General features: G+C 42.8%; 3 protein-coding genes across 5 annotated transcripts in view; 2 read left to right on the forward strand and 1 right to left on the reverse strand.

The window, feature by feature from the left end:
- Window positions 1-10,082, forward strand: part of BICD2 (BICD cargo adaptor 2) — an 80,450-nt gene extending 70,368 nt beyond the window's left edge. The window contains exons 5-8 of one of the 3 annotated variants that reach the window (XM_083421119.1): window positions 289-1,308; window positions 1,596-1,747; window positions 3,972-4,182; window positions 7,725-10,082. In XM_083421119.1, the coding sequence (XP_083277245.1) occupies window positions 289-1,308; window positions 1,596-1,747; window positions 3,972-4,182; window positions 7,725-7,730 (1,389 nt within the window). In that variant the 3' untranslated portion in view covers window positions 7,731-10,082. Of the gene's footprint in view, window positions 1-288; window positions 1,309-1,595; window positions 1,748-3,971 lie in introns of all 3 variants that reach the window. The other 2 variants (XM_083421120.1, XM_083421118.1) reach the window with 2 other exon arrangements.
- On the reverse strand, window positions 8,114-27,046 carry LOC310668493 (uncharacterized protein). The gene is made up of 7 exons (XM_083421856.1): window positions 27,013-27,046; window positions 26,358-26,555; window positions 23,125-23,206; window positions 18,809-18,916; window positions 15,455-15,529; window positions 13,581-13,688; window positions 8,114-11,838 (listed from the first exon to the last, which is right to left on the reverse strand). Exons 4-7 carry the CDS (start codon window positions 18,811-18,813, stop codon window positions 11,526-11,528), a joined length of 501 nt encoding a protein of 166 aa, XP_083277982.1. The 5' UTR covers window positions 18,814-18,916; window positions 23,125-23,206; window positions 26,358-26,555; window positions 27,013-27,046; the 3' UTR covers window positions 8,114-11,525.
- The window catches only part of FGD3 (FYVE, RhoGEF and PH domain containing 3), a 104,914-nt gene continuing 104,046 nt past the window's right edge, over window positions 27,035-27,902 (forward strand). The window contains exon 1 of the mRNA XM_083421086.1: window positions 27,035-27,384. Within this exon, the coding sequence (XP_083277212.1) occupies window positions 27,372-27,384 (13 nt within the window). The 5' untranslated portion in view covers window positions 27,035-27,371. The remainder of the gene's footprint in view (window positions 27,385-27,902) is intronic.

Consider the following 27,902-nt stretch of genomic DNA (forward strand, 5'->3'; position numbering starts at 1 on the left):
CTGGTACCCATGGTACTGCTGTTAATTGAAGACTTCCTGGTTTGGTTGCTCACACCATGAAGGAAGGGTAAAGGGGTTGTGTGTACACAGGATAATAGAATTGTAGAGTTGGAAGGGGCCCTAAGGGTCATCTTGTACAACTGCCTGTTTGTAACTAGTACTGGAGGTGCTGGAAGTTGAACCCAGGAATTTTATATACGCAAAGAATGAGCCATGTATCCTTTATGGCAGATGTTATCGTAGATGCACTTTCAGAAAAGGGTAAACATTGCTTTTTATTCATTGTAGATGGAAAGAGAAAAAATGAATTTGTTGTCTACACTCCAAGAGTTCCAAAAGCAACTGGAGAACACCCGAGGGGCTCTGTCTGAGCAGAATGAGAAGGTAGTCAGGCTCACCGAGAACCTCAGTGCCATGAAAAAGCTCCAGGTCAGCAAGGAGCGCCAGTCAGCTCTTGACAATGAAAAGGAGCGAGATAGCCACGAAGATGGAGATTATTATGAGGTTGACATCAATGGCCCAGAGATTCTGGAATGCAAGTACAAAGTGGCTGTGGCAGAGATTAGTGACTTAAAAGATGAGCTCAAAGGCCTAAAAGCCAAATATGAAGAGTGTGAATCCAAATACGAAGAGGAGAAGGGCAGGTATGAGACCGAATCTCAAGCTCTGACCGAAAAGATTACTTCATTGGAAAAATCTAGCAGGCAAGATAGAGAGCAGGTAGTTAGACTGGAGAAGGAACTCAAGAAAGTAAGTGATGTTGCTGGAGAAACACAGGGAAGCCTCAGCGTAGCTCAGGATGAGCTGGTCTCCTTCAGCGAGGAGTTAGCCAACTTGTACCATCACGTCTGCATGTGCAACAATGAAACTCCAAACCGGGTCATGCTGGATTACTACAAAGAGGGTAAAGGAGGCCGTACCAGTCCAGAGGGCAAAGGCCGCAAATCGCCCATCCTGCTCTCGAAAGGCTTGTTGTCCATAGACTTAGGAAAATCAGAAAGTGGGAGTGGGGACAGCAGTCCTTCGCCAGTGTCGTCTCTCCCGTCCCCAGTATCTGATCCCCGGAAGGAGCCCATGAACATTTACAACCTGATTGCCATAATCCGCGACCAGATCAAGCATCTGCAACAAGCGGTTGACAGAACGACAGAGCTGTCTCGGCAGCGGGTGACCACCCAGGAACTCGGGCCGGTAGTAGACAAAGACAAAGAGGCTCTAATGGAGGAAATCCTGAAGCTGAAATCTCTGCTAAGCACCAAGAGGGAGCAGATAGCAACTCTGAGGACTGTCCTAAAGGCTAACAAACAGGTAAGCGGTCCTGTAATTTTACACAGCTTACGTTGTCAACAAAAGGGATTCATTAGACAAATGTTGATATGCCTCCCTCCATGTATATAATATTTTTAATAGTCTCTTCACACATGCACAATACACTAAGGTAGGTACTCTGTGTTCAGATCCTGTGTTCAGATCCTGGTAAAGGTTCCAAACAGGTGTGGAACTCTGATGTTCTTGGATGTTCTCCGTTTCTTAATTCTCTATAATCCCATTAACTGTGACTATTTTCTTTTTGCTGTTTTCTGTAAACTTTTAAGACAGCAGAAGTTGCTCTGGCCAACTTGAAAAGCAAGTATGAAAATGAAAAGGCCATGGTTACAGAGACCATGATGAAGCTGCGTAATGAGCTGAAGGCTTTAAAAGAAGATGCTGCTACCTTCTCTTCTCTGAGGGCCATGTTTGCTACCAGGTAAAATACATTGAAACGTCAGCAGAAGTTGGTAATGGGGGGAACAAATAGAACTTGCTACAGTACCAAAGTACCCTGGGAAATGTACTGATACAAGCTTCCTCAGTGGCCGTGTTTGGTGGTAGCACCATGAACCATAGTCAGATGAATTAGCTTGTGCTCCTTCACTCCTTGAGCAGAGTAACAAACCACAGAGCTGGTAGCTTAGCTTTATATCCTAAGCAGCACTCATGGATTGTTTTCCCCACAAAAAAGTAGCTTCCCAGTCATGGATGGTTTGGTAGAAGCAAACTGCCAGAGCTGATTTGAATACCACATGAAGCCAACTGCTCCATGGTTTGTTTTCCTCACTCAAGGAAGGGAAGAGTGAAGCAGGGAGGGCTTGAGCTGAATGCATAAGCACTTAGCTTGTGCACAAGGTGATCTGCCTACTCTGTGGTTTATTATGGCAAGAGTCACATCTCAACATGGCCAATGAATTCTCTCTCTCTGTGTGTGTGTGTGTGAAAGAGAGAGAGAGAGAAATTATATTGCACACTAAGGATGCAGATCTATACTAGAGAGTAAGTCCCATTGAACACAATGACATCCAAGTTTACGTGCATAAGATCGTGCTGCTAAATACACATTTTTTTCTGAATTTACACAAAAGTAAGGCCTTCAAAAATGTTACACTTGCTCAGCCTGCAACACACACAGAGAGAATCGCAGCAGTTGAATTTGTGTCTTTTTTACCATATGAAAGCAAGAAGGTCCAACAATGGCAGTCATGTGTGTGCACATGCCCATGTGTGCCCATGGGATACCTAACTTAAATAGCACTGGAAGTCATGCACAGCAATCTGTAAGGTCTTTATCCAGCACCAGAAGGCACAGCATCTCTTTTTTTGAAGCTGTTTCCTAGCTGTTATGTTAGAGCTGCCTTTATGCTTACATAATTAGGGATGCCTTCCAGCAAGGAAAAAGCAATAAATTGAAATTATGGTGTCCTGAACTAACATATGAGGATGAGCAATGCAGAGCTACAGTATAGCTGTGGTTTTAAAATATCGCAATAGTTCTGAATGCATGCCTAGGCTCTGAGGGGAAGGGCGCTCAGTGGTTGAGCATTTGTCTTGGAAGCAGAAGGTCCCAGTTTCAATCCCTGGCATCTCCAGATAGGGCTGGGCGAGGCTCTTGCCTGAAGTCCTGGAGAGCAGCTGCCAGTCAGTGTAGACAATACTGAGCTAGATGGACCAAAGGTCTGACTCAGTATAAGGCAGCTTCTTCTGCTCCTGTGTAACAGACACCAGTATGAGCCTTGAACTACAGCTTAGGTTACTGATCAAATTACAAACACATTTCAATAGGAGTCTTGCTAGGTGAAAGACAGATTGCAGAATGCACCCAGGACTACTGGAGCTAAGAAGCAAAAACCGGAAAGCTCAGTTGGTTAGAGCATGGTGCTGATAACAACAAGGTTGCAGGTTCGATCCCCATATGGGACAGCTGCATATTCTTGCATCGCAGGGGGTTGGACTAGATGTTCCTCAGGGCCCCTTTCAGCTCTGCAACTCTGATTCTATCATTCCCCATTGCTGAAAATGTAAAATCACATACTTTATTCAGTTCTGTCTCCAGCCTTAAGAAAAAACTCAGGCCTTTGTGAAGCAGAGAGCAGAAGAGAAGGGAAAGATTGTATTCTTTTATATTAGCAATGCTGGAGATTTATATGAGGTGCCTAACCATATACAGAGTCAACAGATGCCAACTTGGTAATATTACCTATTTATTGAAGGATATGTAACTCCTCAAATGACTGTGTGTGTTTGGGGGTTCACTTGCTAAAAGCACATAACATCAAAATCTTGTGCTCTCTATGAAAACCTTGCATCTCATAGCCTTTGGGACACAGCAGTCCTGGAACTGATTAATCTCGATTACTTCTGTAAGTCATGAAAGCCATATACTTCCATAATCGGTCAAACATGTAAGCCAGGAACTCGTGGATCTCAGTTAGAGCAACCTTCCCAAGCTGAAAGATCTATTTTGCCCCTTCAGAGTCCCTAGAAGCTGCTGCAGCTGAGATCAGTATGCTCTCTTGACATGTAAGTGCCTGCTATCTGTACGAGTAGCCTGTCCTTTGTGAGTCCAAATAATGTGTCTGAAAGTTAATACGTGAACCAACTCTTGGATGCTGGTAGCAAAAAAGCCATGCTGCTTTAAAAGTCCTTTCTCATTGCAGGTGTGACGAGTACGTCACCCAGCTGGACGAAATGCAGCGCCAGCTTGCCGCGGCCGAAGACGAAAAGAAGACGCTGAACTCCTTGCTCCGTATGGCCATCCAGCAAAAGCTGGCTTTGACCCAGCGCCTTGAGCATCTTGAGCTGGACCATGAGCAGTCCAAAAGGGTGCGCACAAAATCTGCTTCCAAAGCCAAGAGTAGTAACCCCAGTGTAAGTCACATACGGTCATGCGGAGACAGATCCGAAGGATCTGTGCTTAATAACCAGGTGTTTTGCAGCGAGAAGTATAAGATCTATTGCGATTAAGAAGGCAAAAAGAGAGAAAGAGAGAGAGGCCGTAAATATGCATCTGATGTTTGTGCTGTTTGAATGTCAGCATAAATCCCCACTATATTAATGTTGCGGTGGTGCGTGGCTTTGTACTAGTATGTTGTTAAACCATGTAATACAGGTTGTATTATAGTGGTCTTAACTGTAACTGATTCACAAGCATGGGGAGGGGGGATGCTGTTAACAAGCTAATGAAGGAAAAGCCCTTGGCTGTTTCCAGAAGGAGCGACTTTGGTTTTGCTGTTTATCGGTAAGTGTTAAAGGTGCAGGCCAGGTGTACGACGCCTGGCGTTACTAACTGTAGCTTGTCTAGCGCAGATGTGATCCTTTCCCCTGGGTTCTAAGCAGTTTTTCAAACAATGGAGATAATTTCATTGGCAAGAGCCATCTCCTTGTTTAATACGCCTGCAAAGTGGTGAAATGCAGTGCTTAAAAATTAGATGTGTAATGTTGGGTGTAAAGAAATCTGTGTTTTGAACCAGAAACGAATCTAAATTAAATCTGCTGTAGCAGGTAGTTGCTTTCAATATTACCACTTAGCAAAAGCCAAAAAAAGCTTTCTTATAAGCTGTTAAGAGCTAGGACAACCTAGTAGGAAGGATGCCTTCTGAAATTCCTGGGTTTCCTTCCTTGCTTCGCTTCAGAGGGTAAACCTGTTGAAAATTGCACAATTAAAAAAGAGAGAGAGAGAGAGAGAGGAGATTCTGGAACGCAACTTTACACTAAAAGAAAACAAAATTAGGATCTCAGTGTTTCAGAACAGTTATGTTGTGGGACAATACCATATACTACAAAGATTTCTGTAGTATCATGTTGTTGTTGCTTCTGGCAGTGTAATTTGCCAGGAAGAAGGTGCATTGCATATTGGGCACCGTCCAGCCAAAGTTAGTCTAACTTTAAATCTCCTTGATTTTCATTGAGAAAGTTAAACAAGTGCTTAACTCTCTTCTGTTTCAATCAATGAGATTTTAAAGCACGTAAGGTCATGCTCATTATTACTATATCTGCACAGTATACGTGTACAGAATTAATAGGAGTGTGTTCTAGTATTGTCAAGTTGCAAGCATTTCTCCTTAACTGTCAGTATTAAGGCTTAATAGGATAGTATTACAGAGCTCTGTCTTTTGTTCAAGCAAAAAAGAAAAAAGATGAAATAAAATTGCATTTTTAATGCAAGCACACATTTCACAGGGCTCTACATTCTAGGCACAGGAAATAAAAACATAACCAGTTTATTCTTGTTTTTACATAATTATGAAGTAGGTTAGTAAATGCATATTCATCTATAAAAAAGATGATTTGTCCATTATTGAACTTTTAAGGGGCCTTTTTGGCCACTTAATTTCAATAAGTTTGATAATATTTGTTTTTTTTTAAAAAGTGTACTTCATAATTGGTGCCTATAGAAATTGTAATGATACAAGACTTGGAGTGGGGAATGATGCTTTTTAAATTGTGATAAATTTAAGGAGCACAACAAGGCACATTTTTGTAAAGAAAAAGAAACAAGACAATTCAAAAGTGCCTAGCCTCAAACTTTATTTTAATGTAAAGCCCTGTTCATTTTGTACTCTTTTCAAATAACTTTGTATGCTTAGAATACTACTAAGAAGTAATGCAGGACAGCACAGCTGCGCCTGCTGACCCTAGTAATATTCCCCTCCTCCCAAAGCCATGCTAATAATAACAGTTATCTTGGTGTTGTTACTGCCTCATCTTACATTATTCTTTTTAGATGATTAGCAGCTTGCTTCCTCTGTATTGCCGCTCTGCCTATAAAGTAGTTAGGAGATATAGAAGTGTTACTGTAATGTAATAAGGGGAGTGTTCTCTGTTTTCCTGGCAGAAGGAAGCAGAGTGGTGCTTGGAGCCCTCAAGAGATTAGGAACAAAAACAAATTGCAAAAAAATTGCAAGGAGGAAAAAAAAATTAAACAGAGAATCCGGCAGCTAGAAATCACACAATTGACATTACATCTGCCGATGTATAAACAATTCTGAATGATCCAGTTTTAATGTATTGCTGAAGAATCAGCAAACACAATATTAAAAAAAAAAAATTGGTGTCAGAACAGCATGCCTCATACACCTCACTTTATTACTACATTTGCAGAAAACACAGCCTATTCTCCTGATTTTGAGCTTTAATAGCAGGCTTTGATATTTTTAGAAGCAGAACACCTTTTAGCAAATGTTCAATCCTGCTTTTCTCCTCTTTGATGCACAATAATCCAAAAGGCCTTTTGAACCCACCCCTTTTGAAACAAAATGCCTTGGACGTAACTAGGCATTTAGAATACGGAACTATTTTGCTCCATCAGTAGCAGTGGTTGCTATTGCTTTCGCATTGATGGGGAGCTGATAATAACCTTTCTAAATATATCCTTTTCTCTGGTGGTGCTTGTAACACAAGAATACTCAGGTGGGGGTGGGGGGGAGAAAAGGAAGTTTTATGGAATCGATAGCATTGGCAAGTTTTCAAGTTCACTGGAATGAAATAGGGAAGTCTCAGTGTTTGTGAGATGGTGACAGTGTCTATCCGTGTCTGTTCATATTGCTCAAGACAGCATATTTACAGTTTTCAGCTGGCTTACTAACAATTTCCATGGCGATCTCTATGGCTGTTTTACGACCACAAAGGCTTTGCATCCTTTTACGTCTGGAGTGTTCAGAGTCGCTGTGCCTAGCTTGCATTCCGAAGCAGCCCAGATACACTCTGACATTTGTCAGTTTCCTGTGCCCGGATTGGTTTTAAACTTGCTAGGAAGAGAAACTCTGAATAACCCCCAGGTGATTTTCTTCTTCTTGTGTGTAAGCTTTGATAAAAGATGTTTGGGACAGGCTTCCTCAGACTAACTCCTGCTAAATCAGTGTCTCGGTTTTTTGTTTTTTAAAAAAATCCTTTCATTTTTTGCTCTTGTTGAGTTGGGATACAGCATGGAAAACATACTAAGCCATCACCTACCTCTACAAAGCAGGACTTTTCTCCTGGATGACTTCCTGTTCTGTTCATTGGCTGGCATGATACACTGACTGAGCTGCATGTTTCCGGAGGGGCTGCGCTATGCTTCATTGATAAGTTCCCTCGCGTACTCACCGCTGCCTACTTACCGCTTGAGTAGCATATTGATTCAGGACTTGTAAGGAACTTTTCTTCCTGCACAGCTTTTGCTAACAGTGTGCGTCAGAGCATTGTTCCAAATGCTTGAAAAACACACGTGAGCTGCATCGACTGCTTTTACCTTAGAAGACTAACAGGTTCCCCTCAGCTGACTAACGTGCGATGGAGCTCTTGCAGCACACCCCTGTGTGTATTTGAAGTCTTGAGTTGAAGAATAATGACCAGGGTTTTTTCTTTTCTTTTTTTTCATTTCTAATGTTTTTTTGTGTTCTTTTTCTTTCCCCCCACTTTCCACTTTCCAGCTGTAGAGTAGCTCCCGGAGAAGCCTATTGCAACTGTGCAACTTCGTATCTTAGCCTGTGTCGTTGTGCTTAGAAGTGGCGGTAGCCTGTTGCACAAAGAATGGAAACCATTGACCATGAACCTCTCTTTCCCTCTTCCCCCCCCCCCCAAAAAAGGCAAAAACCACATAATTTTTAATATGCATCATGCATTGTTGGGTATTCTCCCCCCTCGCTTTCAACCATCTTTTTTTCTTTTTGGCATATTATGTCTGGATACAAACAAACAAAGCTTTATCCTTTTAAGTGCTGCTGCAGGAAGAAAACTTACAAATGCTGAAGAAACCTACTTCATCATCTGATAATTGCCATGGTAGCTTATTATGGCCTATTAGAAAGGTTCACATGGGTATTATTATTATTATTATTATTTTGTAACTGTCATTATAGAGCATTCATGTAAAACAACAACAACAACCAACAATGGTCTGATTGTTTAAACCTGTGCACTTTTAATATTTTGCTATTTACTTTAACGTCTTTTTATTCTTTTTTTTTGTAGAAGAGTTTATATGAAAAGGGGGGTGGGGAAAATCCAGTGACTTATGCGCATAGTCTCTCTCCATTTTGGACTTGTGCTTGCTGTTTTCCCATCCGCATGTGGCAGAGTTTTATACGATATTGTTTTGCTCTACGCTGTGTTTAGAAAAGAACTTCCAACACAAGCCAGGAGTTCTGCTAAACTGTATATGTGCTGTGCACCAGCAGCTTTTTTCTTTCTTTCTTTCTTATAAAATGTTAAGCTTTATCTGTTTTAAATTACTGATTTTTAACTGCCATGTTAATTGAGAAATCCAGGGTATTCAAATTCTGGGGTTTTTTCATATTGTATTATTATTCTTAGGAATAGTTCAATGTAACAAGAAGAAAACTTGACTTTGCTCTGGTTAAAACAGTTATAGGCACTTGAAAATAAATATTAGTGTTACCTATAAATTCCAGAATGTCTGGGTTTTAGGAAAATCTTAATGGTGTATGATTGGTTAACAGAATTTTATACAACTATTATACCACTTAAATTCCAAATTGGAATTGTTTTTGTTACTACTTTGTTTTATTGTGCCAAATTGTGGTACATTTTAGAAAGACAAATTCTAAAGTTGTCAGTGCTAGGGTGTTCTATTTCAGCGCCTTTTTGTGATTTAATTGTTGCCAGTAGTGCCTTTCATAATTTTAAAGGGAGAAGCCTAGGCTAGCTTAGTCTGTTCGAAAAGAAAGGAACCACGGCTTTGGAACCTAGTCACGATGTGGAGCAATAAGTGCAAACTCCCCTGCCGCACATTTTTTTTTTTAATGGGTAGACCTACTATAGAGATGATATATGCGCAAATTGTAAAAAATTCTGTTAGTCAATGATACTTCATCATGCAAATTCAGGGGCATAGAAGAAAAGAACAAGCAGACAACTATTAAAAGACGAAGAAGAAGAAAAGAAACACCCCAAAATATACTTTGCGAACCAAACGAACTTTATTGAACAAAATAAGAAGCAAGATGTATTAACACATTTGTGGTTGCAGTACAGAGGTTGTTTTGGGAATATTGGTGTTCTGGTAGCTTTGTATGGTGGTGGATCAGTTAACCATAGTATTGTTTGCAAATGTGGAGGAGAAGAAGAAGAAGAACAATGCATTTAATATTTTTTTCTCTTGCATGTTGTATCTAATCCATGGTGATTTCAGGAAACAGAAACTGAGATGTGCATCAACAAAGATGGACCTACTGGTGCTATTTGTTGAGGGTAACTTTGAATGATCAAATTTGGTACTTTTCAGGGGAGGAGAAACCACCTTCCTTTAAAAAGAAAAGAAAAGAAAAAAGAGTAGAAATTGTAATAATAAATGACGTGGGGAAAAGATTTCTGTTTGCTGGAAGAAACTTTATTATTCCTAGAGGTGGGGACATATATTTTCATCTTTTTTTTTGGTTACAGTATTGATTCATAAGTGGTATGATTACATTTTAAAATTACATCTCTATGTGGGTATTTATTTGAAATGTCAAAGTACTGTATTATGTTTTTACGTGCATTATCTTTTAGTGGTGGATTGGTCTTCGTTTCATTGTCATATGCATGTACTCTTGCCAAGTAACCTTTACACAGACTTGGGGGGAAAGGAAGCTAATATAATTGCTTAAAAGGAAGACGTGAAACTGATTAAGGTACAGCTCTTGTGTTAATTTGATAATTTTAGGAGGTATAGAAGACAAAAACAAATTAATTCCAAATTAATCCAAAAAGAGTGCATGTTGTGTAGGAAAGCAATCTACCTGTGTAAAGGTAGTCATATTGGCAGTATCAATAAAGGAGAAAGAAGAGTTTCTGGCTGGTTTGTTTTTGAATCGCACCACTTTTGTTTGCTGAAGTATTTCTAGACCTATTAACAGTATTAATGTACGAGGTCCTGACACATGTAGGCATGAGTCAGTCAAAGTTAATCACTTCTGAATCCCTTTTATTTCAATGGGAGAAGTTGAAACGTGTGTGTATAACACTCCCATTGAAATTAACGAGACTTAGAATGGCTTCCATCCTGCTTTTAGATGTACATCCAGGACTGGCACAAGACATTTTGAGGCCTGAAGCGAAGGACAAGATGGTGCCCCCGCAAGGCACATACAGAAACCAATTGGACTGACAGTTGAGCTTTATTCCAGTACTGGTGAAATGCCAGTGTTTTCCACTGCACTTGAGGGTAGCAGGCTAGCATAGGGGGTACAACACAGGCCACATGGCACTCACAGCTCCGGCCACTCCCCGCACCTCATCATCTGCCGCCTGAGGCAGCTGGCTCACTCTGCCTCATCATAGGACTAGCTCTGTGCACACCAATGATTCTTGAAGTGGGCTCATGCTGCTCTTCGGATCTTTAATGAAGATGATTGCATGCTACCGACAGAGCGGCATTTCCTTCAAATACCTTGCTCAGCAATGATCGAACAGAGAACCAATATTGGTGTACTTGCTCTGGAGAGCCAGCAATAGCCACACCTGTTGAAAGGGGAGGAGCTTGAAACTCTTCAGAACATGTCAAATTTTGTTTACTCAAAGCAGGATATGCTTGTTGGCTGGTATCCATTCATTCAACCGAGATTATTCATGGCCAAATGATAGGCAATACTTGCATGAGATATGGTAATTGGTTCCAGGAATCAACTAGGTAAGTAGAGTCTCCTGTCTGTGGGTGGCACATGTTTGGATTATCTGTGGCTTGCACTTCTGAGATGCCCCTGCTACCACAATGAAACTCTCATTACTCAGAGCAAAAGCAAACCACACACATAGTTTGGGAGCGTATAGAAAGTATCGGCTGAACCAAGCTTCTTGATAACAGATCTTTATTGTTGATCCAATATAACTTGTATAAAAAAACAAGCCTTTCTGCTTTTGGATATGGAACAGAAAGGTTGTATGGATTTATTCCAGCAGCCGTGATAGCAAATCTAAATCAATGTAGCTGTTAATAAAATAGTACATTAGGAGAAACATTTAGTCCATATCAAAAACAATACCTATTTATCTTGGCACACATTTTCTCTTTCCCTTTCTTATGTTGAATTGGGTGTTTCAGGTTTACATGAAGCAAAAGGAAGGGTGTCATCAGTAATAACACTATTAAGGGTTTGATTTTAGATGAAGGTCTGATTATTGTTGTTCAACAAGGGCTTACAAGCTTGCATCTTTGCAAAGGGTAGAACTTCCGCCTGACAGATGTTGCTCTGCTTAATCTCAGGGCAAGGAACCTTCTATTAACCTAACGCTTACTCCCACCTGTCATGAACAATCAACAATTTAATGCTGAGTGCTTGTTGCCTGCCTATAGTGACGCTCTTCACAGACAAAAAAAATAATCGAATTATAGTGTAGACATTTGTTATGAGAGCAAGACTGAGTTTAAACGAACTAGGTGACTGATCTGTTGAGCTGCTGAATTCCATCACTGTTTTGTTAACTTCAGGGAATGCTGGAATTATTTGCCTTCCCGGCATGCCACATTGTGGAAGAACATGGATTTTCTGTAGCCCACGTTCCTGACTCTGAAAGGGAGATGGCAGCAGTGATGCATTCTCTTGCCTAGGAGGATGTAAAAAGTGAATTCATTTTGGCAGTAAGTGCAACAGTGCCTAGATATAAAGGAACCAACACTCATGGGCACCATTTCTACCCAGAAACAATGCACCCAGCTACCATGACATCACAAAAGTGATAAAAGCCATAGGTTGGGCTGTGCCACAAAGTTCTAGTTAAGCACATCCTTTGAACATACTGGGCAACCTTCATTGCTTTGTATCTACAATCTGCAACCAGCCCTGTACTATTTCCCTAGTACATTTGCACATCATAATAGGCATAGATGATATTAAATTAGATGCACAGTTAATATTAGAACTTCTTAGTGTGGAGGGTGGGGAACAATCTGAAGCTGGCAAAGAATGCAGAGGGTCTCAGCCTCCCACTTGTGCAGCCTTTCAACACTCATTTTCAAATATCTCCAAATATGGAACACCATTTCTGTCTGAGGTGACTGATAGACAGGTGAGAGGGCAATTCTGCAGAGCAGCAAACCATATACCTTGTCGCTGAAAGAGGAAACCAATAAAAAGGAGAAAGAAAACACATCAAGTGGAAGACAGCCACCTTTGTGCGTTCATTTATGTCAGAAACATTTTCACTGTATTATTTATTATAAGCTGCTTTGAAGCTTCATGAGATAAGTGGAGTAAAAATAGGCAGTATGACGCCATGTTTTGCAGCCACACTGTCTTGTTTATTGTCTTTTCTTAGATCTGCTGTGACTACATTGTCCTTGAAGGATAGTTCTCAACCCGTCCAACACAGATAGCGGAACTAGCAATCTGCGGTTAAGACAGTGATCCTTATTTTCAAGTAAATATGGCGGAATTGGGCTATACAGCACTAGAATCAGACCACCACCATAATCCTTTCCAATGCCAAATGTGGTGGTCCAGTGGAGATAGACTTAAAAAATGTGTTAAAAGGCAGGGGCAAAATGGACTGACAGACAATGATTCATCCTTTGGGATGTTTTAAAACTGCCACACGATTTGAGAGTGATTTCCCCCTGCTCTTGTTTCCATCTGAAATCTTGGCACTCCATTTTCTTTTGCTTCTAATTCCACATAAATCCCTATTACTAGGGTATTTTATCTGGCATTGTAGAGTGCTTCACATTTTGCTATCTGCAGTGCTCACAACAACCATATACTGTAAAGAAGATCATAAATTTGGAGATATTGCAGATTGTGGGGTGGGCTTTCTAAAAATAGGGTCTGCGGCTTTGGAGTCTGGCTTTCTAAAATTAAGCTACCCAGTGCTGCTTTTTTTAAGGAAAAGGTGCTGGAACTCACCATGAACTCCCTTGAATGGCAATGGTGCCCACCTGAGAAGTGCCGGAACTGAGTTCTGGTGAGCTCCATCTAAAAAGCCCTGTAGCCACATAAAACAATTGTTTCAGCTGGGCTGCAGGTTGAGAGTCCATGGCTTGGAAACAGAGCACATACCTTGCATTGCAATGGTGTTGGGTTCACTTCCTGTCATCTCCAGCTAAAGCAGTAGTGGGAGAACCTCAGGCCTGGGGCTGGATGGAGCCTGAGCAGGCCCCTCTGGCCCTCAGGGCTAGCCATGTCATGTACCTCTCAGACCACTCGCCTTCCTGGTGCTGCTCTATTCCCTATCCAGTGCTTTTACCTGGCCCTTGAACTAAGCTAATGCCTCTTGTTTGCCTGGGTAGAAGAAGACACAGCTAGCTGGACTGTAGCCTGCTGTACAATAGTAAGAGCTGCCTCCCTGCTCACCTTTGCCTTTGGTTCCTGCTCACTGTTGACATGTGGTCCACATGGCTTCTAGTTCCCCAGGAGGAATGTGTCCCGTCGCTGAAAGTCAGAAGACCCCAGGTTGCAGAGCTGGAAAAGAGCCAAGCCAGAGCCACTGCCAGTAGTAATTACAAAATGCAATAAACAAATTATATGGTTGTAAGACATCTTCACCCAAGGTTATTTATTTTGTTTTTAAATCATATTGACAGATATGCTTATTCATGAAAGAGATTAATTGCGTTTTTCTCTCCTCAAAAGAAAAAGGCACCTCAGGTTGTATAAAACTCATAAACAGGAAAACAAAACAAAAAACCAAATCTTCAAAAATAATTTTGCATGTGCATGTATGTCCTCCATACTGCACAGAGTGCATTATTATCCCTCAATGTCCTTGTGTCATAAACCTACCAGCACTAGCATAGCAACAATTCAGGCATTGCTAGCAGTTTATTCCTGTTAGCCTAGACAAGTGTCATTATCACCTTCTGCAAATTTATTGGCTATTCTGGGCAGTTTGACAGAACCACTTCCTGACATCTCCTCTTTCTGCAACTTCTATTTATCACAACCAATGACAGCAGGGCTATCTATACAGGGAAAGTGATACCTGGAGCCTCTTCCTCCTCTAGGTTTTCCTTCCTGTGTATCTTGTTTGCTTCTTACTCAGATGTCACATCTGGCTTGCTTTTTCTAAGATATTTTTAGGTGAAAAGTGGAGCGAGTGTCTCTGTGAATGAATTACCGTACATGTTTTTCATTTTATACAGGGGGCCATAAACATGGGAGTCAGCTTCCTCTATTTGATTCACTATTGGGTATGGATGTTAAAAAATTAAATTCCCTGTTGATTGACTATTTGTTAAAACCATGTATATAGCACTTTTCATTTCGAAAAGTACAAAGGCTGTTCAAAAACAAAGCAACAACAAAATAATATAAGAATAAAAAACAGCTCAGTAGTGAAGCTCACACCATTGTTTCCCAGCCTAGACTCATATTTGAGTAAGTGGGAATAAAAGGACTATTATTATGACTGACTGATTGATTGATTTTGTATACTGCCCTTCATCTGAAGATCAGGGGGTGGTTCATAACATAGAACCCAAAATACGTAATAAAACAAGAAAAAAACAATAACCCCCATCCTAAAAGGGCATAGAATGTTGATCAGCCAAAGTCCTGGTTAAAGAAAAACATTTTCACCTGGCACCTAAAGATATGTAATGAAGGTGCTGGTGAACCTCTCTGTGGAGAGAAATTACAAGTGGGAAGCCACCACAGAAAAGGCCTGTTCTCATGTTGCCACCCTCCAGACCTCTCACAGTGGAGGGTCCAGGTCGGTTCATATGGGAAGAGATGGTCCTTGAGGAATTGTGGTCCTAAGCCATTTAAGGCTTTATAGGTCAAAACCTCACTTTGAATTGAGCCTGGAAACTAATTGACAGCCAGTTCAGTTGGGCCAGGATCCATTGTAATATGCTCATACCACCTTGCCCTGATGAACAACCTAGCCACTGAATTCTGCACTAGCTAAAGTTTCTGAATCATCTTCAGAGGATGCCCAATGTATAACATGCTGCTGTAATATAACCTAGAGGTTACCAGAGCATAGATGACAGAAGTTAAACTATGTCTGTCCAGATAGGGGTGTAGCTGAGCCACCAGCTGAAACTGATGGAAGGCACTCTGCGCCACCGAAGCCACCTGAGTGAGCCTCAAGCAACAGCAGAGGATACAGAAGTAACCTTGAGCTATGTACCCACTCCTTCAGAGTGAGCGGAACCCCTCAAGAGCAGGCAACCTGCCACCCATCCAGTCTAGGGAACCACCTACTATTAGTACCTCAATCTTACCTGGATTCAGTTTGTTCCCTCTCATCCAGTACATTACCGAGGCAATGCAACAGTCCAGCACATCCACTGCCACACCTGCAGATGAAAAGGAGAAGTAGAGCTGCTCCTATCAAACTTGGGACTATTTTTATTTCATTTTTTTAAAAAAAATATTTATATATCCTTCTTCATGGAAAACTCCAGGTGGTTTACAACAATTAAATAAGAACCACGCTGTACAAGAACACACCCACCCCACCAGAAAATCCACAGTAACAAAATTAAAATACTGTGAGCTAGGTAATTACAGCAGTGAATGTTTAGAAAACACTACAATATTCACCATGTCTACTCAGAAGTCAGATTGCAGCCCAGTTCTTCAGCAAGCACCTAAAGCCAGTCAACGTTTGTGCTTGCCTAACATCTAGTGCAGGTTGGGGATCTGAATGCAATTGTAAATAGACTATCAGGAGGGGCACTTTTCTGCTCACTGCCCTTGGACAATTATTCTCAAGTAACTTTTCTCTGCTTTAGGGACGTGGGTGGCACTGTGAGTTAAACCTCAGAGCCTAGGGCTTGCCGATCAGAAGGTTGGCGGTTCGAATCCCCCCGACTGGGTGAGCTCCCGTTGCTCAGTCCCTGCTCCTGCCAACCTAGCAGTTCGAAAGCACATCAAAATGCAAGTAGATAAATAGGTACCGCTCCGGCGGGAAGGTAAACGCTGTTTCTGTGTGCTGCTCTGGTTCGCCAGAAGCGGCTTAGTCATGCTGGCCCCATGACCCGGAAGCTGTACGCCGGCTCCCTCGGCCAATAAAGCGAGATGAGCGCCGCAACCCGAGTCAGTCACGATTGGACCTAATGGTCAGGGGTCCCTTTACCTTTACCTTTTTAACTTTTCTCTGCTTTACTCTGTCTTTTACAAAGAATACTGAGTACGTGGATGATGAATATTTGGCCCTTGAATTCAGGATTGTTCTGATGTAGCATTTAGCAGGGGGATCCTTTCTTCTGTTTCTAAATGTATTTATTCTAAAGATCTCAGAGTAGCTACTGATTAAATGACCACATACAATAAAAAAACAGGAAAAATACATGAACTCCATGTACCCAACTTTTAAGTTGTATGGCAGTGATATCTCAAAGTTAGGCATCAAAAGCTTGAGTAATGAGCCACACTTGGACCTGGTGTCTAATTATCAACAGAGGTGACAAGAGGGCAGAAGTGCTGCAGCTGAGAACAGTTGCTCACAAGTCCCTGAGTAAGAAGGGACTTCACCCACAGATCTTAACTCCTGGGTAGGAACACACAGAACCCAACAGAACAGAGTTTGGATTTGAAATCCCGCTTTATCACTCCCCTTCAGGAGTCTCAAAGTGGCTAACATTCTCCTTTCCCTTCCTCCCCCACAACAAACACCTCTGTGAGGTGAGTGAGGCTGAGAGACTTCAAAGAAGTGTGACTGGCCCAAGGTCACCCAGCAGCTGCATGTGGAGGAGCGGAGACGTGAACCCGGTTCCCCAGATTACGAGTCCACCACTCTTAACCACTACACCACACTGGCTCACTGGAACATCAATAGTAGCACCATGTGGCTGGAGGGAGCAGAACAGGACCGAGAGTTGAGGACAACACAGAACACTTCCCATGGAAGCAAGGTTATCAAGGAACACACCTCCCTGTATCAGGGGGCAAAGAACAAAAATAATATATGAATTATGTGCCAGCCAATAGTGTGGTACAACCCGGAAGCAGGCATAATACTGTACAGATTTTAGTTGCAAATAAGGGGGGATCATTCAGAACCAAGGAAGGAGACACAGAAAAGCCAAAATGCAACAACTGAGCTCGGCAGCCCACAATACCTTGAGTGCTGATGTTGCTAATGCAAGTAAGTAATAACATTTTTACTTAGCAGGACTTCAGGACCTGGTTTGTCATTTTTCTCCACTGCAGTCCTACCTGTATTGAGAAAAGCTGCCCTGGTTAGGTTACGGCCTCCTGCTGCTATGGTTTAATGGCACAGGATTACTATTGGAAAGAAGGTGGCAAAAAGCTACTTAACTGTGGATGGCTCTCTTCCATGCAGAAACTGCTAGGTACTTTTTAATACTAGCGACGAATTCAAGGAAACATTCCTATGCAATGAATTAAAGAATTAAAAATAATTAGAAGACATGCTACAAAGGGACCACTAGATGGTAGTACTGCACAAAATTGTCTTACAACAATCAATGCAAGTAGATGGAGATGTCAAGCAGCTGTATTAAATTCCCTTCTATTTGGGGCACTTGACTCCTCACTGCACCCTCATCCTTCACTCTGTCTCAGAAGAAATGTTCCCTTTGCCAAAAAAAAAAAAAAAAGTTGTTCATTGTGTATGGTTTTTTTCAATAGGACCATGCAATCTTCTGAGATACACATCTTTCTTAAACTGTTAATACCTGGGATTTTGGTTTTTAAAGGGTGAGGCATTTTTTCCAAGCATGGACCCTTGCATACATCTAAACAAATATATGTTGGTTACACAATGTATTATTGAAGTTCTGGGCCGCAGCTTTTCATGTGTTGTTTTCAATTTAAACTTGCTTTTGTGTAACGTTCACTAGGTGTTAGCCAGCGGAATTCCCTGGAGAACAGAGGACCCTCTGAAAGAGACTGGTGTGTGCTTGTGTGTGTGTCTTGGGAAGGTGCTTGGGGGAAGAGAAGGAGGAGAAGTCTTGTTGCAGAAGCAGAAATCCATTTAGGTGATCTTGGATATTATTCCCCACTGTATTTAGAGTGTACAATCCAAGGAAGAAAGTAGAGTGGTACCTCGGGTTACCTACGCTTCAGGTTACAGACTCCGCTAACCCAGAAATAGTACCTCGGGTTAAGAACTTTGCTTCAGGATGAGAACAGAAATTGTGCTCCAGCGGTGCGGCTGCAGCTGGAGGCCCATTAGATAAAGTGGTGCTTCAGGTTAAGAACAGTTTCAGGTTAAGAATGGACTTACGGAACGAATCAAGTACTTAACCCGAAGTACCACTGTATGTATTTTCTGTGGCCTACAGTAGTTACCCTGCTTCTGTGAGTTGCTATAAATATTGGCAAGCTAACAAATACTGTATCTGGCATCATTTATGCCTTTCTTAAATTATATAAAATCTCTGGATATTATGCGTGTGTGCTGCTTGCCTCCTGGGCGTAGAAAATCAGCTGATGAACTAGAGCTGGACTACAAAGCTTCTGCTTTCCGGTGGTAAGCCTACAAAGGAACTTTGCTTCATCTGCCAAAATGTTATTATTTTATTTGAATATTTTAATCCGATACAGCAAACAAACAGAAGGTAAAAAGTTGATGTAAAAAGTTCTTCATTGCTACAGTGTGGGCTCACCTCATAAATCCTTTATTCCTTGTATACAATATTTAAGGGAGGGATCATCAACTGGAGGTCCTAGGCCAAATCTGACCATATGAGAAGCTTCACCTCCTTCCCTGTTACCTAGAGTTAAAGAAAATAAGTTGGCAACTATGCTAACAGAACTCTATGCAACTCTATGAACTCTGTCCTCCCATAGTAGCCATCCAGAAAAACTAGCTACTGACCACAGTTTTTTTTAAAAAAAGATGTTTACACTGAAACCTAAACATTTTTACTAGAGTGTAAAAAAACTAAAACTAAAGGTCCCCTGGATGGTTAAGTCCAGTCAAAGGCGACTATGGGGTTGCGGCGCTCATCTTGCTTTCAGGCCAAGGGAGCCAGTGTTTGTCCACAGAGAGCTTTCCAGGTCATGTGGTCAGCATGATTAAACTGTTACTGATGCAACAGAACACTGTGACAGAAGGCAGAGCGCACAGAAATGCTGTTTACCTTCCCACCACAGCAGTACCTATTTATCTACTTGCACTGGCATGCTTTCGAATTGCTAGGTTGGCAGGAGCTGGTACTGAGCACCCTGTCACGGGGATTTGAACCACCAACCTTCTGATTGGCAAGCCCGAGAGGCTCAGTCAGAATGCTTAGGGTTGTACTGTTATTACTGTTATTTCAGCGATGAGGGATGGTTATCAGCATGAAATTATAGCATCATATGTGTGAGCTAGTGCTGTGCGTAATGGCAAGGATGAGGAGACCTCATCTGTATTTTTCTCCTCTTGATCTCAGTAGTTCAGCAGGAAGGCATCACCAGCTGCCATCTATATTGGTCATCACTCTAATCTAAATGATATTTGTGTGACCACCTGCCTTTGGCCTTGAAGCAGCCAATTGCTTGGCTCACCACTGTTGCTCTGAAGAGCAGAGGCAGCAGATGTGATAGATGATCAAATATTTGCTTTGATAAGAGGGTGGAGGAGACAAGAAGGACTGCATATACAAGAATGGTTGGCGTTGTCCAGGTGTGCTTAAACAAATAAATGTCAAAGTGGTTTGTTAACAACAGAAGTGCAGTCAACAAGAGTATTTTCATGACAAAGAGGTCTCTCATGCCATTTTTGAGAAAGTAGGATATCTTTGAGAATGCATTGTCCTGTATCCATCTGCCCATATATTAACATCAGAGGAAGATAACTTTCCTGGTGGTTGCTGGAGAGGTGAGTAGTGGAGGACAACAACAATTTATCCATGCATGCCTCTGAAGAGAGAGAATTCTAGAGGTAGGGAGCAATCTCACACCCCACCAACATATGCATAACTTGCCAGCAAGACTGTAAGCTGCTCAGAGTAGCAGGGAAAGTTCCCCTCCTCTGGGGAGGCCTGGACAGCACTTGTTTGAGGCCTTCTGGAGCCCTGAAAAGCACACCCTGCATGTTCTTTATTGTATAGTCATACATTACTCTGAGGCATAGATGTGCGCGTGAGGTGTGTCAGCCACACTCTAATGCTCAGGCAGACCCCTTTTTTAAAAAGGGGGGGGGGGGTCAAGAGAAGCAGAGGGTTGCAGGAAAAATAAAAAGGCTGGAACAGATCTGCAGCTTCTGCCTGCACCTGTCTCTGGTGATTGGCTCCAGCAGCAGCAATAATGGAGGAAGAGGAACTTCCTCCTCTGCAGGATTCATTCCAGCCTTTTTCTTCTGCCTGTGCACTGTCTCATGGCACTGTCTCCACTGGAGCTTTGCTGGCCACCTTTTGCAGAGAGGTCCATGGGAGTGAGGGGCTGCTTGTGTGGTGCGCAAACAAGGAGAAAGAGGAGTCATCCAGCCCCTGGCCATCCAGATCTGTCCTGCTCTGGTCAACCTGGCACGGGTCTTCTTCTCTGTGGGAAAAATCTCTCTTTTTTGGATTCTTGACCACTTCTGTTGAGGTTGTTATGTTGGCTTTTTGCCTCTGTGCCTCTTCCTTGTCCTTATTTAATTCTCTTGTTGTTTCCCATACCACCACTCCCTTCTTCCTTTGTTGAAATAAATAATCAATAAAAATATACGGGTGCACACCCCAATGCTCTTAAGGAATAATGTCTAAAGGCAACACCCCTTTCATATTCCAGTGATAGAAATCTTACTAATGTATGCCACTAGCCTGGCTGTGAGAGCTCCAGTAAGGAAGAAAAGTACTCCCCCTGCTGGTCTCCTAATGGGTCCAAGCCTGATACTATACAGCAGTGGTTTTCAACCAGTGTGCCGTGGCTCCCTGGCGTGCCTTGAATGATGGTCAGGGGTGCCGCAGGCAACACTGGTCTCTGTCCCTCTTTCCTTCCCTCCCTCCTCTGAGGCCCTCTCATGTCTCTGTCTCCCAAAGGCTTGCATAGCTGTTTGTTGCAGCAGCCCCAGCTACAAGCTCTGCAGGCAAGTGGTGCCTCTGGGGTTGGCCAGGGGGTGCTTCCCAGGCCCCTGTGGGGCAGTGTGAGGAGGAACCTCTCTTTGGGCAAGGGGGGCAGCTCAGAGACCAGGGGTGGTAGCTGCGGCTGCCCAGAGGAGAGGAAAAGAGGCCGAGGGAACACTCTACAAGGGACTGTGTTTGAAAAGCAGCTCTGCAGGCAAGGGGTGACACAACTAGGCTCCTGAGCTTCACAGGGATGCTGCAGAAAGAATGTAGTTGGTCAAGGGAGCTGTGGACTCAAAAAGGTTGAAAACCTGCTATCCAGCAATGAGTTTTGCAGTAACAGCAGCAATGTCAGTGTGGCCACAGTGTGTGGTGAAGTGACTAGACTATTGAATTTAAATATGAAGCCTGCCATGTGACCTAAGGCTAATTGACTGCTTTCTCTGCCTAATTTACCTCAGGAAGTCATTGTGAGATTCAAACAGTGCTTGGAGCTTTTATTCTCTTTGAGTATTGTATACACCCTTACACACACAATCGGTTGCATACACAAGAAGAGCCACGAGCAAGTTCCTTGAAATGGGCTATTTGTGAAGGGCATCATCAGAAGTATTAACTTATGGCAAAGAACAACATTAACACAAAAAGCCTGCCCAAGTCAGCTGTTTCCTGAAAACAAAATAAAAACAAAACAATAATAGTTTACAAACAAACCAGAGCATTTGAGTGCTTTACAGATCAAAATGTTTAGGTAATTTTGAGACGTTGCCACTTGCTGTTTGAAGTAAAGACATAATACTTGTGCTAAGGACAAACATCCCTATTAGGCTGAAATCCCACTGCATTGAATGGGACTGAATCAGAATAAGCCATCTATTGGAACAGACACAGCAACAGAGCCTTAACTGTCCTGTTATCTTTCTGTTATGTTTGAACTGTGGCAGCAGTTCATACAAGTGCACCCGACTGATATAGTTGCAGGTGCTCATGTACCCTTGGAGCTTGTGCACAGGTGAGCTGCTCCATGAATTCCAATAAAGGTAGGCGAAACGTATGTGTGAATTGTGGACATGTGAACCATCTCTCTGCATTTAAATGAATAGGACAGCTTTGTGGGCAGAGAACTGTGTGTGTTGCCTGATCCAGGGGACCTGTGTTTATCTCCTTCTTACCCAGGAAGTCTTAATAGCAAGCAGTTGCTGTAGTATTTCTTCCAGCCTATTCCTCTAGCCCCAGCCATATCTGTTTCCTGAGCTATAGACTGCTTGACAATGAGTTATTATAAACTTGCACTCTAAAAGCCATTTCTTAGTATACATTTCAGTTTTCTGCATCCAGAATAACATCATAGAGTTTGATGTAAGTGTAACTGTGCTTCCCATTTGTGGCATAATTGTAATTCACTGCTTTGCTGCTTGTTTACATGTGATAGGATCTAAGTCCAAAGAACTTCAGTAGCAAAGTTCATAAATATTCAGGGTACAACAATTTTAATTCATCTTCATGAGAAAAATTCTTGTTTGAGGAAGTGGGCTCTAATTTAAAATCCTGCCTTTTATAAATAGGGAGCTGTTGCACAAAGGAAGCACTTTGTACATTCAGTAGAGTATCATATGATGGCAAAAGCACATGAGGGTCACCCTAAGGATTACCTCATACAGCAGTGAAGGAAACACATATCTCTTAAATGAAAATTGTGTCAGGAGAAACTATCTACTTTCAGATGTTGTGGTTTATAGTCTCTGATGACTCATAAAATGCAGAGGAATTTATATGTATAGATTTATTTATCATGAGCATATTTTGGGAATCTTCAGTAATGTGAAAAGCACACCACCAGGAAGAACAGAACTGTGCACAAAATGTTTTCCTTCTGGATCAATATCAATGCATTATGGTCAGCAAAAATGAATGATTATATAAATTCAAGTTGAACCGATCCTCCTTACCCCTTGTGTGTTGCTGCTCTTGTGGTGTAAGGAGACAATGAAGAGAAGCTCCACGTTAAAATATTTCATTTTGCACCGGAGACTGAAAAATAAAATCTGAACTAAAGCAGCTATCCTCATTTACTGGAAATACTGTGTTTACAATGATAACCTCAAATCAAGTACCACATACCACAGATTCTATTATCTCCAGCTCTAATTGCAAGATGGGAAGTACCAGGAAATGTCTCACTTAACAAAACATGATTAGGACTGAGCTGTTTGTCAAATCATTGCTGAAGAAGTGGAAAATCATAAGAGAAACTTGTAACGCCTACCTGCATGAAATGTACTCCAAAGAATGGTCAACATGACAGATGTAGAATCCTAATACACAGGAAGTACCATGAAGTGTAGTTTTCAAAGGGTATTTTGACACTGCTTACTAATAAAATATATAGTTGATGTTGTATATGAATGCTTAAGTCCTTTTTCCCTATAGTAATAACACTGCCTCTCCGTGATTATTTGCATTTTCATTAGCTGCCAGAGACTACGATTTATTAAGTATAACCTAAATTTTTAGTCATTCTGGCAGGTTCTCTTTTCTGATGTGATTTGTAATGTCAACTCTACTGCAGAATATTAGATGGCAGCAATGAGTAATAGATGAGCCTTACATTTTGCCTTGGGAGGCAAATAAAATTCAAACCACATTAGTTAAGGAGCACTGGAGCTGAACTCCTCCCCCTCCTCCCCAGGTTTTGTAGTGTTTCCTGTGGCAGCTTAAAGGAAACCACAAGCACTGAAAGATCACCAACCCTGTTCTTTCATCAATGAGATACATAAGCCTTGTTTTAATTCCACACTGGCTTTCCAGAATTAATGGTATTGCCACACTGATAAGCATCCCCTCCTCCTCTCCAAGAAACCAAACACAGGAAATACACTTTTGGCCTGATCCTACAAAGCTGTTAGGTCATTCCCATATGTATAAGCACAGGGCTTCCACCCCACCCAGCCGGAACTTGCCTGAACTCAGTTCTGCCACCTGTCAGGTGGGTGCCCATTGCCACTGTAAAAAAACCCAAGGATAGTGTTCATAATGAGTTCCAGCACCTCTTTTTCTTGAAAAATAGCACCGTATAAGCATTTGCTCATAAAAAACAGCAGATATCATGGCAAAATAATGCACCTCCCTTGTTGCTCTGTTCCCATGATACCCAACCTTAAATCCCATTACTAGCTTTCTGTCCACTCCTGGATCCAGCACAAATCCCTTGTCCTTACCTTCAAAGCTCGGGTCCTCCCCACACCATCTTACTACTCTTATGACCCAAACCACACTTTCTTGTCACCTTTAGTCCTCCAGCTCTGCCTCTTGACCATCTGCTCCCTCAAAGGACTCCCCCCCCCCTTTGTTGTTATGCTTGTAACAACCTATGTCTTGTAATCTGAACTACAACCCTTTTTGGCTGAAGAAGCAGGGTAAAAAAAAAAGCTTTAAACAAACAAACACGTGTGTTTATCCGACCCAACATGTCTCTCTGTAATCTGGCACATAATTTTAATCTAATTAATTGCTACAAGTTTCTCCATTATCATCCTGAGACTATTAGAGGCAAGAAGGCACCCTTTAGAAAATGGAAGTTTTGTCCAAATGAAAACAAAAGAGAAGACAAACTTTGGCAAAAGGAATGCAAGCAGACAAGAAGGAATGCATAAGAAAAATTCTAGGAGTGCATTGCTAAAAACAAAAAAGATAAGCATAAAAAACCCATTTTAATTATATTAGTAGGCAGCAAGAGACTGGCGAGGGAGGTGGCGGAACGCTTGGATGACAAGGGAGTCAAAGGTGATACAAGTGTGAGGTCAAGTGCTATGGGCCACATCCAACCGGTACGTTTAAAGCACTTGGCTACCCCCAAAGAATCCTGGGGACTGTGTTTACCTCTCACAGAGCCACAGTTCCCAGAACACTTCACTACAGTTCCCAGGATTCTTTGCAGGGAGTCATGTGCTTCAAATGTATGGTGCGGATGTGACCCCGTTGCTTAGGATCAGATATCCCTCTTTCTTTTCTAGTATAGTAGTACCTCAGTTTAAGTACTTAATTCGTTCTGGAGGTCTGTTCTTAACCTGAAACTGTTCTTAACCTGAAGCACAACTTTAGCTAATGGGGCCTCCTGCCGCCGCTGGAGCACAATTTCTTTTCTCATCTTCAAGCAAAGTTCTTAACCCGAGGTACTATTTCTGGGTTAGCGGAGTCAGTAACCTGAAGTGTATGTAACCTGAAGCGTATGTAACCTGAGGTACCACTGTACACATATACACTAGGATGCCAGAGCAAGACAATTTGAGGGAGCAAAGTGATGGCCAGGACTATTTTAGGGGAGCATACTTAAATCCATGTTCGAATAATAGAATTGTAGAGTTGGAAGGGACCCTGAGGGTCATCCTGGTGGAATCTACACACATATAAAAAAAGTTCCAAAACTGCTTTTTTAAAAATACGTTGAATTTTCTATAAAGCTCACCATCTCCATCTAGTGTCACATTGTATATTGCATTTAAAACACACTTACAATGTTTTATTTGCAGCTGTATAGCTGAGTCTAGCCTAATCCACTGCAATGCAAGCATCACAACATACAATCTCCCATCCAATTTGAAACCATACTGGACACTGCTTAGCTTTGCAAATGTGCTAGCAGTTTCATTGCTGCCGGTTGTATGTACATACCTTAACATACTGTGACTGAAAGCTAGGAACTTAAAGTGGTAGTGGGAAATACTTTTCAGGGTGCATCTAGTACCCATCAGCACCATCACCAAGGCACAGAGATGTCATGGGGCATCTCCTGGGCTGATGCCTCCTCATTTCAGGAGGTAGGGTTGCCCATACGTCGGCAGCAGTGTCCGGGCAGAAATCGATAAAAAGTCCAGGAAAAATCAGATGTATGGCAGCCCATGCCAGCAGTGCTGTTGTTCGATAAAAATAGCTCAATAACTTTTCTGCCCAGATTTTCACTGTTTGAAATATGGCAACCCTACAGAAAGTGACGGCCAGTTCAATCTTCAGTCAATGCTGCTTATTCGAGTGGCGCCCCTTACTCAGCTGATGTATTTATGTTGTTAGGGCATTGACTGTTTACATATTAAGCTGGATTTAAATGAACTAATGTGCATTGTTTTAGTGCTTCATGTTCTGGGATTGTGCAGACAATGATGAGCACATTTGAATACAGTCATACTTCGGGTTGAAGTAGCTTCGGGATCAGTATTTTCAGGTTGCGCGTTGAGGCAACCTGGAAGTAACGGAGTGCATTACTTCCGGGTTTCGCCGCTCGCGCATGCGCAAGCGGTCAGAATGAGGTCACGTGCAGGCGCAGAAGCAGCAAATTGCGACCCGTGGGTTTTGTTCGCTTCTGGATGCGAACAGGGCTCCGGAACTGTAAATAAGTAAACAATATAAAATAATGATTGGTCTGGCCCTGCCCAGGGCACCCATTACTCAAATATTTGTCAGGTGTTATCACTTTCCTTCACCTCTCATAGGCAGGCATCTTCGCAGAAGACTGAGGAATATTTCTTGTTTTATCTTAAAAGAAGAGCAGAGTCTTACCACAAGCCCTTGTTGCTTTTGCTGCAACAGGCTTCGGAGGGGCTACTCTTTGCCCTCCAACAAAAGACCAAAGGCAAAACTTTTCTCAAGGTTGGGCCCCCCCTTCCTTCCCCTGGCAGCTCAGGCCTTCTTTTTACCCACAATCCCCCCGACTTTGAGCGAGGCCAGCAGAGGCTTCTCGCTCTTCCCGGCTGTGGGATGCGAGCGGGGAGTGGAAGAAACCTGAACCCAAAAGGCGCCCACCCCCTTCCCCGCTCTCGCCAGCCTCTGTGCTGCGGCTGCACCTGGCGCCTTGGCAGGCTGGGCACGTTCCTCCCCGCCGGGCCGCACGCCTTCGTCGGCCGGCCCCCAACCGGGGCAGCGCACGAGCCTGGCTCGCGGCGGCGGCGAGGCGAGAGCCGTGGGGACCGCGGTGGCGGGCAGCCCTGTCGGGAGGCGCGCGCCGCCGCCGCCTTCCTCCTCCTCCTCGCGGCCGGTGCCACAGGGCGAGATGCAGGCGCCGGAAAGAAAGCGCGCGCGGGAGAGACGGCGAGCAGCTCCCCGCGTCCCCTTCTGAGGGCGCCTCCTTCGCCGTTGTGCAGCCCAGCCGTGCGCCTCAGGGCCCGTCCAAAGCTGCGGAGGCGCTTCTCCTGAGGGGCTGAAGATGGAGCCAGAAGGTGAGCTTGGGGTGGCAGCTTTTGTTACTCGGGGAGCCAGTTGCTAAATCTCTCTCTCGCTCTCTTACCCCTTTTCCAGGGCTCCCTGCTTGCATGTGCTTCTCATCTCCCTGCGCCTCGGGAAAAACTTTCCGTGCAAGTTGGCTTGGGACTGCCAAATCTCACTGCACGGAAGCCAGAGTCCTGCATTGTTCTCTGTCTGCCCCCCTCCTTCAAGACTTTCCTCAAGGTTTGAACGAGGGGGGAGCTGGCTGTCTGGCGGCGGAATGTGCTGGAGTGAATGGCTTTTCTTTTTAAAACTTCCAACATGCAAGGTTTCGCTGGAAGTGTTAATATCAGCCCACTCCCCAGACCTGCGTTTTCCTTGAAACCAGCCTGGATTGCCTGCTAATAAATCCGGCGGCCCACATTTCACTCAATAGACGCCAAATGGTTTGTTCTGGCTCTGCCTTGGAGGGAAACACCTTGCTGAAAAATGTGGAAGGTTGAAGAAAGGGAGAGGACAGGGGTTTATATAG

This window comes from Podarcis tiliguerta, assembly GCF_965153285.1.
Source record: "Podarcis tiliguerta genome assembly, chromosome: 2".
NCBI classification, from domain to species: domain Eukaryota; kingdom Metazoa; phylum Chordata; class Lepidosauria; order Squamata; family Lacertidae; genus Podarcis; species Podarcis tiliguerta.

Excerpts from the sequence above, each read along its gene's own strand:
- LOC310668493 (XM_083421856.1), bottom strand. Across the intron at positions 13,689-15,454 it reads AGGGAACAAACTGAATCCAG|CTCTGCAACCTGGGGTCTTC; the intron begins GTAAGATTGAGG and ends GCTCTTTTCCAG. Across the intron at positions 11,839-13,580 it reads AGCAGGAACCAAAGGCAAAG|GCAAGAGAATGCATCACTGC; the intron begins GTGAGCAGGGAG and ends ACATCCTCCTAG.